The sequence below is a fragment of the Quercus robur genome, chromosome 10 (assembly GCF_932294415.1).
Source record: "Quercus robur chromosome 10, dhQueRobu3.1, whole genome shotgun sequence".
Lineage (NCBI taxonomy): Eukaryota > Viridiplantae > Streptophyta > Magnoliopsida > Fagales > Fagaceae > Quercus > Quercus robur.
In genome coordinates, this window is record NC_065543.1 from 21,559,031 (window position 1) to 21,573,303 (window position 14,273).

The 14,273-nt window shown below is 33.5% G+C and overlaps 1 protein-coding gene across 1 annotated transcript; it reads right to left on the reverse strand.

Annotated features, from left to right (window-relative positions):
* Positions 1 to 5,164: 5,164 nt before the first annotated feature.
* On the reverse strand, positions 5,165 to 8,990 carry LOC126701730 (extradiol ring-cleavage dioxygenase). The gene is made up of 3 exons (XM_050400069.1): positions 8,633 to 8,990; positions 6,628 to 6,992; positions 5,165 to 5,583 (listed from the first exon to the last, which is right to left on the reverse strand). Exons 1-3 carry the CDS (start codon positions 8,858 to 8,860, stop codon positions 5,388 to 5,390), a joined length of 789 nt encoding a protein of 262 aa, XP_050256026.1. The 5' UTR covers positions 8,861 to 8,990; the 3' UTR covers positions 5,165 to 5,387.
* Positions 8,991 to 14,273: the final 5,283 nt, after the last annotated feature.

A 14,273-nucleotide genomic window follows, 5' to 3' on the forward strand; every position in this document is an offset into this window, starting at 1 on the left:
CCCATTGATCATCATTGCAGAAGGCAAATCCAGATCAAGGTAGAGGAGATCCCCTTGATCATCATTTCAGTTCCAGATTATCAAAGTAGAGTAGATCCCTTTAATCATCATTGCAAAAGGCAAATCCAAATCGAGGTAGAGAAGATCCCATTGATCATCATTTCAGTTCCAGATTATCAAAGTAGAGTAGATCCCTTTGATCATCATTGCAAAAGGCAAATCCAGATCGAGGTAGAGGAGATCCCCTTGATCATCATTTCAGTTCTAGATTATCAAAGTAGAGTAGATCCTTTTGATCATCATTGCAAAAGGTAAATCTAGATCGAGGTAGAGGAGATCCCCTTGATCATCATTTCAATTCCAAATTATCAAAATAGAGTAGATCCCTTTGATCATCATTACAGAAAGCAAATCTAGATCGAGGCAGAGGAGATCCCCTTGATCATCCTTTAAGTTCCAGATTATTGAGGTAGAGGAGATCCCCTTGGTCATTATTCCATTTCAAATAAAAGAAGAGAAGATCCCTTTGATCGTCATTCCAGACAACTCCATTTTCAAGATCAAGATAGGAAAATTTCCTAGTCACCCTAATTGCTAAGAATCATTTCCAGAGTCATCAACTACCAGCTAAGTCCGGAATTTTCTTTTTCTTTTTTTTTTTCTTTTTTTTTTTGTCAAAAGATAAGGCTAGTTCTATGTTCCAAGATTTTAGGTTTGAAGGCTAGGTAACCTTTGAAAATTCAACCTCAATTAAATTATGGTCGCTAAAATCAATGTCTTTGTTTTACATTGACATTCGCTTTTCAAGTCAATGAGGGGCATTCTATAGATACTCAATTTTGCACCCATAATTTAATCAAGGAGAATGACTTGAATGGCCAATTCATGTACCCTAAAAATCATAGTTGCATTACATGCATCAATTTGTTCTTGCATTACATGCATCATTTTGCCTTTGCATTACATGCATTAATTCATTCATTGCATATCATAAAAATGATCTTGAGATTCTAACGGTTGCAAAGGTGTCTCCAGATTTCAAATCGAACCATCGGATCAAAAGATATCACATGATCAAGTTTGCACAATCAACATGCATTGTGTCTAGGTAAGGTCAACCACACACGATTAGTTTAAATTAATTCTGATTGGTTAAACAATTAAAATTAATTAGATAATTCTGTGATTGGTTGATAATTGGTGTTTAAAATAGAGATGCATTCATGGGAATAAAAGAGATGGTTGGATAACAATAAAATTATGGATAATCTAAACTTTATCAAGATTTATTTTGGGGTATTTATCTACAAGATAATTGTTCTTAAATAGCCTGAATTATCCTAAAAAGAGATGAAAAATCATAGACGGATGATGAAAACGTGTCTAGGTACAAGGACCGGCCAAAAAACCCTAGAAGAGGAGTCCAAACGGCACTCGAACACGAAAGAGTGTTCGAAGCCATAGGGCCAAATTTCCCTGATGTGGGCTTTGGCCCAATGGCCTTCGAGTGACGATAAGGCACACCCTTTTCGCAAAAGGATGCGTCCGGATTCGAACCTTAATCGCCCGTACCTATTTTTTAGAGTCTTCTGGCATCTATAAATAGAGACTGAACCTCATAATTCAGCACCTTTTTTTCTACACTCTGAGAGGCACACATTTTGGGCTCCCAAACAACTCATATTTTCTGATCTCCTCTCTGAATTTCTGTTGAAGCTAGGGTTTTCAGGCTTCAAAGATAACTGAATAAGCTTCTTTCAGTGGCGGCTCCAAAAATTTTGTTTAGGAGGTTCATTAAAATTATTTAATAAAAAGAGATCTTAAATATATCAAGTTATCAACAGATAATAATAATATGTGAAGTTTTATAATTTTATTCTACAAGTTTTCAAATTTTGAATGTTACATGATAGTTCATTACGAGTATCTATTGCCAATGTGGATAGCTATGAGCCTATGACCATTTTATTTTGTTAAGTTTGTCTAATATTTTTTTTTATACAATTGTTATTATCTATTTGACTTTGTTTTCATAAAAATATTTTAGACTAAATGACTAATCTCAACTCATTGGCTCCATATTAATTATTAACGCACACAATCACACTCATTCACACATAAAATTATACACTACATGTCTACTTAACCAATCAAATGCTTGAACAATCACTAACTTTACAATTTTTTTTTCTTGAATTTTACTTCCTTTGTAACAAAAGTTATTATAATACGATAACAATACACACACATGTAAAAAAACCATCTCTATTATAAAGTTATATTATATTTATATTGTACACACAAACAACAACATACATCATAATTTACACAAATAATATTATAACAAAAAGTAATGTACACAATCAATATTAGACACACTCACACATATATAATATAAATTTATAAAAAAGAATTACACTTACAATTCACAAATATGTACTATTTACTCTTAGAGTCGAAAATACTTGTAATAAGGGTGTGCAAGATTTAAGTCAGGGTGTACAAAAAAATATTTTTAAGAATAAATTAAAGTATTAAACTAACAAAAAAATATTTTACATATATAAAATTATTATTTTTTTGAAGTCAGGGGGTTCATTTGAACCCCCTGGTTAAGCTATAGCGCCGCCCCTGGTTTCTTTGAACCCTAAAACATCCTCTGAAGTAGAAGAATGCTCATGCAAGAGGTTGTTTTCTAACCCTTTTTATTTCTATGCTTTTCTTATCATGATAATGTATGTTTAATTGTTTCAAATATTCTTATTCTTCCTTGTTAATCTTGTTTATAAAAACATGTTCTTGATTTCTTTATTGTTGATACAATCTGTTTCTTAATTTTAAAGATCTGCATGTAGTCAACTATTTTTCTTCAAATAAAACGAATCTGCATCTTTCTTAGATGCAGGTCTGAATTTTTCTTCAAATAAAACGGATCTGCATCTTTCTTAGATGCAGATCTAAATTTTTCTTCAAACAAAACAGATCTGCATCTTTCTTAGATGTAGATTTGACTTTTTCTTCAAACAAAAAGAGATCTGCATCTTTATAAGATGCAAATCTAAATTTTCTCAAATCAAAACTGATTTATATCTTTCTTAGGATACAAATCTGATTTTTTTTTTAATACATGCAAATTTTTGAAATAAAGATAGAGATCATGTATTGTTTGTATTTGTTTTAATTCATGATTGCATAAATTCATATTATGAGTGAAACTCTCTTTTGAATAAATAAAAAAATATTTTTCATTCTTTTAAAACATATAAAAAATAGATCATGTTTTTCTATTGTCAAAAAACCCTTTTTATTTCATCATAAAAACGTTGTTATCAAAAACCTTTTTTTTTTTAGTTCTTCAAAAACAAATCTGATGTTTTTCAAATTAAAAGACTTTGTTTTATATAATAAGATTTGAATTTTTATCATCACAAACCACTTTTTTCTACATCCCACAAAATAGATTTGGTATTTTGACAAACCAAAATCAATTTTCTTAATCACCAAAACATATCTAAATTTTCTTAAACAAAAGAAGAGATTTCATTCATAAATAAATTTGTGTAATTTAATTTTTGTTTCCCATGTTCAACATATCATTCATAACATGCATAACATAGTACATTGGTCACAAGAGTCAAGAAGACTAGACTCTGTCTAGGCGAAATGGGTGCCTAACACCTTCCCATTCCATACCCTAGCCTTCAAATTTAGGTTTTTGGTTTAATAGATCTAGCCTTGTCTTTGTTTGTTTTGGGTAGAATGTAACTAGGACAACAAACCATGTAAATATTTGGTAGATTGTAACTAGGACCCGAATCTATGTAATTTTAAAGTTTTTCAGGACATGTAATTTCTTTTATTCAATCAATGAATGAAACTATTCAGTCATGTATTTTGTAATTAGTATTTTTTCTAATTTTTTTTTTAATATAGAAAAATAAGTGGCGACTCCATACCACTTACCCAAATAGAGAGGTGCCCTAAAAGGTACCTAAATCTCTTTTTTGAGGGACGCTTTTCATCGAGGTCTCTCACAAATATAATGTTTGAATTAAATTAAAATAAGGTACAATTTTTTGGATAGACATTGTGGAGTGCCTAAAACTTTCCCCACATATAACCAAACTTCCGAGTCCAAAATCTTTTGTTCGAGACTTCTGATTTACCTTAGTTAATAAATCCTTAAAATCAGTTTTGTTAATTAAGTAACTTAAAAAGAATTAGACAAATAGGTGACCAATCACACCTAATAAAAAACCAACGGTTGGTAGCGATTCCTAAAATAGAAATAAGAAAAATGAACTCACAAACACACACATCACCCTAGAAACACAAGCATACAAAGAGTCATATCGCTAGGAACCCAATGTGCAATAAACCAAAAGAAATAGAGAAAAAGCCCTAAATCAGCTTTTTTTTTTCTCCCGTTTGTGGGGCATCCACATAGCCCCCAATTATTCTTGTAATCAAATCAACTTATTGGCGTGCTATAACCTGTTGTCTAATTCTTTGTTTATTTCAGAACCCCTCTCTTTTTTTCTTTTTTTCTTTTTTGAATAGAAAAGAAGCCCTCTCATTTAGTCCTTTTTTTTTTTTCTTTTTGGAAATGGTCATCTAGTCCAATATTGAAGAGTGAATTTGCAAATTTCCCAACTAGTGGATCCAAGAATTTTAACACAGGTAACTTGAAAATGTGAATTATACGCATGCAGGGTATGTATATATTACATATACGAGCGTCAAATGGAATTTTACAAATGTACTTTTTTGTCTTCTTGAAAAGGGAGTTCAACAGGATAGTTTTCTTGTTAAGTTCTTAGCTGGCTGGTTTTTATGTTGCTTAGGTTTGTTGATCCTGCGCCAGCAGGTTAGATCCTATGGGTCTGTTTCCCTTTTGTCTTTCCTGTTGTATTCCAATTTCTTGAAGCAATGAAATCTTTGTTCCCATTCAAAAAAAAAAAAAAAAAAAAAATACAGTCCTTGAAATCTAGAACAAGTTGAAGCTATCTTTGGTAAAAGGTTGAAACTAAATAATTAGGAAGTTGAAATAAATAGAAATGGAAATATAAAGGGAAAAGCAAAGGAGGGTTGAGATATCCCATGTCTACTTCTACTTGAGTTTTGTATGTTATATCAAAACAAAAATCAAGTACTTTTCCACAAATTTTTGCCAACCAGATACTAATCAGTATTAAATATATGGGCCCCAAAAGCAAGCCATTATTAAGGTGAAATCTTTATGGTTTTAAGATAATAAACTTATCATAAGGTAGTTACAATATTATACAAACACAGATTAACTTGTCTTCAAGAACTTCCGGTTGGTATCCAATCTTATTTGGAGATACAGCACATACGGTATAATAGCACACTTTTGCAAAGGAAATTCAACTGGTGGCTGTTGTGAACTGGTAAGAGGCATAAGAAAGAGTACCCATGTCCCAGCTGTGGTGGGCGGTTTTGGCCTTGGCATTTTCACCAGCAGCACCCATGGCCACATGCAATGGATAGAAGTGATCTGGCCAAGGGTGAGCCATTTTTGCACTTGGTGCCTTCTCATCCCAGTGATTCACATCTTCATATCTACAGCAAGAGTTAAATACTTAATTCATTCTACAAAAAGTTAATGAAATTAGATATACTCTACATCCACGCAAGAATCAAAAAAGAGGAGTAAAGAAGCTAACCATATGGTGTGTATTTTTTTACTACCTTATATATTGGGTGGTTGGCATTCTCAGGTATTTGACAAACCCTGCCAATAATAAGCAACTTTGTTTGATACCAACTTTGGTTCTCACAAAGGAACATCCCTCGTGCAAATAATTTCAAAATCTAACTCAGATCCGGAATGACCATCCAAATGACACTGAAAGTCAAAAAGACTAGCATTTTGTGACTCATTTATGCCCCAGTGATTAGAGAGTAAGAAGGCAACCTTCAACCTTGATGAGAAGGCTTTCATTTGTGAGGAGAATAAGAAAACCCCCAACACACAAATATCATTGATCATTCTCAATTGATATGAAAATTCTTTTGCTCTTTTTTCTCCATATCTAATAACAGGTTCTTTTCTATAATTGTTGCTAACTTCCACATGCATCTAGTGGGTTTTTGGAATAATGCCTTCACCCTCAACCCATTTTTGTGAGAGGAACTGTCATTTAAACCATCATTGAATCACTAAAGAAGGTACATATTTTTAAATCATGCCAAAAAAATTTTAAGTGTACTTTGCCTAGTAACTCCTAAAATGGACTAAAAAGCCTAAATACATCATTCTAAAATGAATGTTAGACTACAAAAAGCCTTAAGCCATTGCTTTAGAAATGGAATGCTATTCTACCATATGAAACTTAGCGCCAAATGCAAATTACGTACCACCAGGTCCGCCCTACCTACCTTTTCAGTTTACCAATCTACACAAAATATAAGCAAACGCCTCATTATTAGAAGTTAATAAACTCCTAGCCATTACTTGCCCAATTATGAAGTTATAATTATATCTAGTATGTATGTCAACATAGGATGCCATCAATTTCTTACAAACCATACCAAAATCATAATATAACCCAGATGTACGACAAAAAAAGTAAGAAAGAAAGTGGCAAATCACTTATCAATTACCTTCCTTCAAGAAGAGCATCTTTAAGCCAGGTATCAAAATTCATAGCCCAGGAAGGAACAGAACTGCCCCCAATGTTCCTCAAGTTGTGAGTAGCACTTCCAGAACCCATGATGAGGACACCTTCTTCCTTAAGAGGAGCCAATGCCTTGCCCAACTTGTAGTGATAAGTACCATCTCTATCTGATTGAACAGAGAGCTGACACACTGGGATATCAGCCTCTGGATACATTAACATGAGGGGAACCCATGCACCATGGTCAAGCCCTCGTTTTCTATCCTCATCAACATGCTTGAATTCTGATGCCATGAGCAGTTCCTTTACCCTCTTTGCCAATTCTGGAGCACCCGGAGCTGGGTACTTGAGCTGGCAATGAGGAAAAGAATTAAAAAAGACAGTAACATAAATGAATTTTCTAAAAAATAAATCTTTTACACAGCCAAGTTGCTCAGGTGGTGTCTTCCCCTGCACTTTGTCATGAAAATTAAAAGATTGACTTTTGTTAAAGCTTCTTGTTTCCAAGTCCAATTAATGACCTTATTATTCTTGTTTAGGAGCATGTCTAAGCTTACAATGGACAAGAACTTAACAAATATTATGCATTTTATGTGTTAGTTACTAATTATGACCCAATAAGCGGTCAAGCATAAGTATTTGTGTGACAACTTTAAGGTCCATGTTCAAGATTTAGAAAAGAATATAGAACTTTCATTATCAACTACTGATATCAAACAAATTCATAATTTTGCTGGTAAGACAATTAACACATGCAAACCCCCAGCTGACAATTCAGCTCAGTTATGATGCCATTCGCAATCAATAGGGAAAGGAAGAATGCTAATTTTGTAGTAGTCATGAAAAAACTTGTCATGCCAGTTGATGGTTGCAAAATTTTTAAAAGCATGACTGAATTGCAACTGCCAAATCTGTATGAGAGTAAAATTTTCTTCATAGGGCTGCTTCTTGGAAACAAAATAATAAAAGTAGGCACTCAAGGAACTTTAATTATTTTATCCATGGATCCCAATTCCAAGGACAGCAATAAATAAAATAAATAAAATAAAAAAAATAAAAAAATTAAAAAGTGTAATCTAAGAGCGTCTCCAGCAGATTAGGCAAATTTTTGTATTATTTGTAGAATGAACAGTAACTTTTACCTTTTAGCTACTCATTTTTTCAAATACACTTTCCAACAAATTCTCTATCTCATTCTTTATATCATTTAAATATTATTTCCTCATTCATTATTATTTTTTTTTTTTTTAACAACATTCAAAGAATGAACAGTAACCCAACAGACTTGACCAACCACTGATGAGCCAAAAAAATTCAGGATATAGAGAGTTGAAAAATGAACAGACTATTTTACGAGTTTGCTCTCTAAAGTAGAATGCATTTTATATTTAGCTCTCGGAGATGCACTAACGAAACTTCCAAAACAGAGATGAGGTAGGAATGCACAACAAGACAACGAAACTTTCAATCTTAGTTTCAAGGTCAACATCACCCACCAAACCCCACCAACGTGCACACCAACCTATCCATAATTATTTGTTTAAAATATATGTAAAATAATTACAGCCGAATATGAACCACTCGAACTCAAATTGGAAAATAAGAATCAAATTCAAATCCAAATTATGTTTGTTTGGGGCCGATTATGTTTATTTATTACCACAAGAGTCAAATTCAAATCCAAATTTAAGCTCAACTATTGATCGAGCCAAGCTTAAATATATAATGTGACTGTGAACAAGCTTGCAAAAATGAGATTTATATATATAATATTATATGTTTATGTTTATGGGCATGTATGAATAAAAATGTACAAATATAAAACTATATTTGTAAATAAATTTAAAATATATCAAATAATTATTTTGTAAATAAATTTAAAAGATATCAAATAATCGTTTATAATTTATTGATCAAAGAGGTAGGATTTGAGAAAAGAAAAGAAAGATATTATTATGTATGGGTGTATAGTATAGTATAGTATAGAATACCTTGTACATATCCTTGGGGAAGCCATAGAAATCGTGGATGGTTTCGTTTAAGCCGGTGATGACATTGACGGAAGGGACAGCGGTGTCCCAGTGTCCAGAGATAACGAGAATGGCCTTTGGGCGCTGGCAGAAACCTTTTTCCTGCCACGCCTTCAAGAAATGTCTCGCCGGAATCGAGTCGTCTATTGACAGCGTTGGCGATCCATGAGATATGTAGAACGTGTCCATCTCAAGCTCTTTTTGTGAATTTGAATAACAGCAACCCAACACACCTACGTTTGGTAAAGATGATGAGAAATCGAGAGACACAGTCAGACAGACAGACAGACGGTCAGAATTGAAAAGGGAGACGAATGAGGACTTTCCAATGATTTATACCACTGCCAGCCAACAACTTTGACCATTTTTTTATCTTACCTATTTCTATATTACTATTTAAGGGTTGTTCATGTTTGGACCGGATTTTTTTTTTGTTTCAAAATACTCCTACCGCCTATGTTTAAATAGGGATGGCAATTTGGGTCCGACCCGCAGATACCCGGTCCAACCCGACCCTAATGGGGCGGGTTTTACCTGGTCCGATAAAGAATAGGGTCAGGTTTGGGTTTTAAAAAAAAAAAAACCCGAAGCGGGTCCGAGTCGGATCTAGGTTTTGAAAAAAAATCCGACCTGAACCCGGACCCGACCCGACCCGATTAACTAAATATAAAATTACAAAAAACCCTACCTATAAATATATATATATATATATATATATATATATATATCATAAACCTAACCCTAAAACTCATTTCTCTCTGAACTCTCAACTCAGCTGCCTCTCTCTAGTCTCACCTCACCCTTACTGACTTTCACTCTCACCCTCACTGACTCTCACTCTCACCCTCACTCACATCTCATTCGCCCCTCACCACCTCACCACCTCACCGACTTTCACTCTAATTCACATCTCATCCTCACCCTCACTCTCATTCACTCACCGACCCACCCTCACCCTCGTGGAGGAGCACGAATCTTGTGGTGGTCGTCGTTTGTCACAGAGGAGCACGGATCTTGTGAGGTTAGGCGAAGATTGTTGAAACCACCGCCAACGAAGATACTGTCTGAGTTCTTCATTTTTTTTTTGTTCTTTTTTTTTTTTTTTTTTTGGGTTCATTTCCTCGGTAGTTTTTGTTTTTGGGTATTTGATGTGTTGAGGATTCATGTAAGAATCGGTCCATAAATGGAGTTTTGTTTCCTCTATTTTTTATGTTTATTTATTATTTATTGTCTAAAAATCTCATTTCAGCAAGACTGATGCTTCAATGTTGATTGATTTGTATTTGTGTTGCTATTGCTGTTTGTGTTTGTGCTTGTGCTTTTTTTTTTTTTTTTTTTTAATAAGATTGGTCGGATTTGGCCACAGATTAGGCCCAAAAGTGGTTGGACGGGGCCCGCGGAGGCCCGACGGGGCGAGTATGGGGCTAAAAAAAAGATCTGTTTATTAAACGGGCCGGGTCCGGGTAACAGGGGAAGGCCCATGGGTCGGGTCCGGGTATCAAAAAACCCGCCCCAAACCCGACCCGTTGCCATTCCTATGTTTAAAGGGAAAAGAAAAAAAGCAATTAATATTTTGATAGTTTTTTTCATTTTCTATAAAAGTGATGTCAAAACTTTCTTAAAATTGATTCTTAACAAGTGCCCTTGGGCACTCGTTAGCATGACCCATGTTTAAATAGGAACAAAACTTGATAAAAATATTTTTTTAATTTCCACATAAAACACTATCTACAAAATAGGAACACACTCCCAGTACACTCACGTTGATTTTCAAAATCAAATTGTTTCTTCTTCAGTTCTCCAATTCTCTCAAAATAACTCTCACTAAAACATTACCTACAAAATAGAACCACTCTCCAATTGGTTTTCAAATTGCTTTATCCACTTATAAATTAAATTCTGAAAAAAGTATTATTAAAAAATTAAAACAAATCTCTCTCTCTCTCTCATGCTCTCTCTCTTCATTGATCCAAGTCTGCCTCCAAACCCAACAAAGTCGTTGGTAAGTTTTTTGTTTCTTCCATTAGCAATTTTTTTTTCCTTATTCTTTTGTTGATTTCGGTTATTGGGTATTTTATTTTTGTTTTTATTTTCTCTTTGGATCATATCAATGTTTAACTGTTTCATTGATCTGACAAACATCACAATTTCTTTGATTCTTATCAAGTTTTCCAAATTTTATTAAATAATTTTCTGAAAGGTATTCAAAAGTTTTGTCCTTTACTCATCGCAAGTGTTATGGGGATTTTGAATCCCTCTTTCTTATTTTGTTTTTCTTTTGATAATGGTTAGTGCATTGAAATATAATTGCATAATTTAGACATGATGCTAATCTGTGTTACATTTTTTGAATCCATTATCATTTGGAATTACTACATTTTCTAATAATAAAATACCTAGGGGTGTGATGAAAAAAATATTTCATCCACAAACGCATAACACTCATCACACCCCTAGGTAATTTTGTGATTGAAAAATATAGTAATTCTAATTTATAATAGATACAAATTATTAACTATTTCCCAAAATAATAGAAGAGCCTCTGAGCACGCGCTCATGCGCGTGCTCAAAGGCTAGTCTATCTATACTAGACTAAACTTGTTTGGACCGAATTTTTTTTTTTTTTTTTTTTTTTTGTTCCAAAATACCCCTACAGCCTATGTTTAAGTAGAGGCAAAACTTGGTAAAAATGCTTCTTTAACTTCCACGTAAAACACTATCTACTAAATAGGAACACACTCCCAGTACACTCACATTGATTTTTAAACTCAAATTGCTTCTTCTTCAGTTCTCCAATTCTCTCAATTCTATGTTATTATTCTTTTCACCATTATCATCATTGTTAAGAAACTCCTATCACTCGCCTCTTTGCTTCAGATTTCACTACAAACAACAACAGCAAATAGATTTGAGGTAAGCTCTTTCTGACTTCAATTTCTCTCTCTATTTGGCCATGTTTTGCTTATTGTTTTCCTTAATCTCATCTCATGAGGGATCTAAATAGTAGTGCTATACGTTTGTGTTTTTCCTCTTGAGAAGAACACACATATATATAAACCAATTTGGCCATGTTTTGCTTATTGTTTTCCTTAATCTCATCTCACGAGGGATCTTTTTTTTTCCCCCTTAATCTCATCTCACGAGGGATCTAAATAGTAGTGCTGTACGTTTGTGTTTTTCCTCTTGAGAAGAACACACATATATAAACGAACAATTAGAGGCAACCTAATAGTTGATTTTATAGTTTTTTTTTTTTTTATTTAGTCTTATATCTTTTCTTTTTGTAGTCTTTACCTTTTTGAGGGATTTCTTTCTTTATTTTTTTTTTTTTTTTGATGGAAAAGAAATGTGAATGTTTTGTCGAGCACTTCTTCACTTCTTCATATATTCTTAACTTTAATTTTGTTAACTTAAAGTACATAAAGTGAGTAGATGTGTGATGAATTGATGATAAATTAATTGGTGATTTTAGCACAGTTTTTCTCCGCAAAGGTTAAGAAAACTTAAAGAATTATGAGGTTATTTTTCTCTTTGCAGCAAGTAATATATTATGTCTTAATACAAGTAGCAGCAAGTAATATATTAAGTCTTGGATTATCGTTTAGCAAAAAAATTCTAGGGTTATCCGATTATGTGTTAATTTTCTTCTCCATGTGTTGGTTTACCAATGAGAAATTAAATTTATGTGGTAGATTTCAAGAATAGGATAATTATTGCTTAATTTGTAAAAAATGATTGTTTTATCTCCAACAAAAACTTATTATTTTATCATGAATTAGATTCTAAAAGGAAAAAAAAAAAAATTTTAACTCCCACGAAAAATAGTGCCTACAAAATAGGACTACACTTTGTTATCATTATCCTTTCCATATAATTATCTTATCTTATCTTATCTTTTTTTTTTATCTTTTTTTTCTTTTATTAGGTTAGTTTGATGGATGTTTAAGTATTTTCTCTAATTAATGACTATTTTTTAAAGAATAGGAATGATATATATTGATTTGTCTTTTTTTTTTTTGTGGTTATCGGGTTTCACTCATTTTTTTAGTGTATGTGTTCTAAGTGGTGCCCTCTCTTCCTCTTATTATTTTTGTTTGTTGTTTTTCTTACGTTTAAGCCTTACTCCCTATTTTTTTGTATTTTTTTTAGGGTGACATATCAACAATTTGGTTAGATTGCACAGCAGACACATTAGATGAATTCGGGTGAGCAAAGTGGTAGTCATTCTATCAAATAGTTGTTAAAAAACATTTTTTGTAAATATCCTACGTTATGAAATTTAATATTGTCCTTTTTTGTGCCTTTCATTGCACATTTGATGATTTTTAATATTGTCCTTTGTTGAGGTCCAAAAAATCACAGCACCCAAGCCCAAAGAAATAAGCACAAGGGGCCATGGAAAAAGAGAAGAAATGGTAAGCCCAAAAGGCTTGAAGCCCAAAAAACATAAAGAAAAAAAGACAAGCCCTGAAGTTTTTGAGAAAAGAAGAAAGAAAAAAAAAAAAAAAGAAGCCCAGATCAGAAGATTGAAGAATTACCAACATGAAAAGAAAGCTAGGTCGGGATCCTCAGAGACTGCCAAAAGGCTCGGGATCCCCGAGGCATGTAATACAGTCAAGAAAAGATTAAGACAGCTCAAAGGAAAAAGCCAAAAGAACACAAGAAACAGAGGATGGGCACGTCCTTCTCAGGTACCAAATGATCCAGCAAGAAATGAAGAAAATCTGGAGTGACTTCTCATAGCGCAAGTGGGCGAACCTCAGGGAACCAAAACGAAGGGGTATAAAAAAAGGAGTAGCAGCAAAGGACTTTCAAACCGGCAGAGTGGGATTCCGCCCATTTGAGAAAAAAGATAAAGAAGAAGGACGGCCAAAAGCTGAATTGTGAAGAACGTGACCTTAGCGCACTCCAAAATAGGTAGTCAGCCACAGACTTTCAAAGAAACAACACTAAAAGGAAGGAAAGAATGAAGAACAGGGAAAACTAAACCTTCTGAGCGATGGGCACAACACAGGCTTTGGTACCCAAGGGGCAAAACAAGGGAATCAATAGTTCTTTGAGACTCCAGAATAACACTATAAAAAGGGGGGAAGGATTGCGAAGAAGGAAAAAAAAATTTATAACAGAATCATTGAGAAAGTTCTATCGAGAAGAAAACTCAGAGAAATTAGTAAATTACTTCCCGATATCCCAGAAAAAGTCACTATAGCACATACTTGGATTCAAAAAGAATCAAACTTTGCAAGTCTTAGAGGCTTGAATAGCCATATAAGACTATAATTTTTGAGCTTACTTGAACCTTGCATCACGTCTTAGCGAGCACACTGTAATCATAATAAAGAAAATTCAATGAAGCATTCCCTATTGATTCGAGGATCCCTAACCATTACTTTGTGTATTTACTGTTTGTTTTTGCATTACTTTGCTGATTTGATTGTTGTTCAATACAAATATCCTTGTTTGTTAGTTTATGTGTATTGTAGGAAGTATGTCATGTGCACCACTTGATTCTTAAACAGCCCTTTAGCTGCGGTGAATCAAAGCCCAGTCCACCGAACTACAACTATTTGGCCCAGGATCCTTGGGCTCAAGTGCTAGAAAA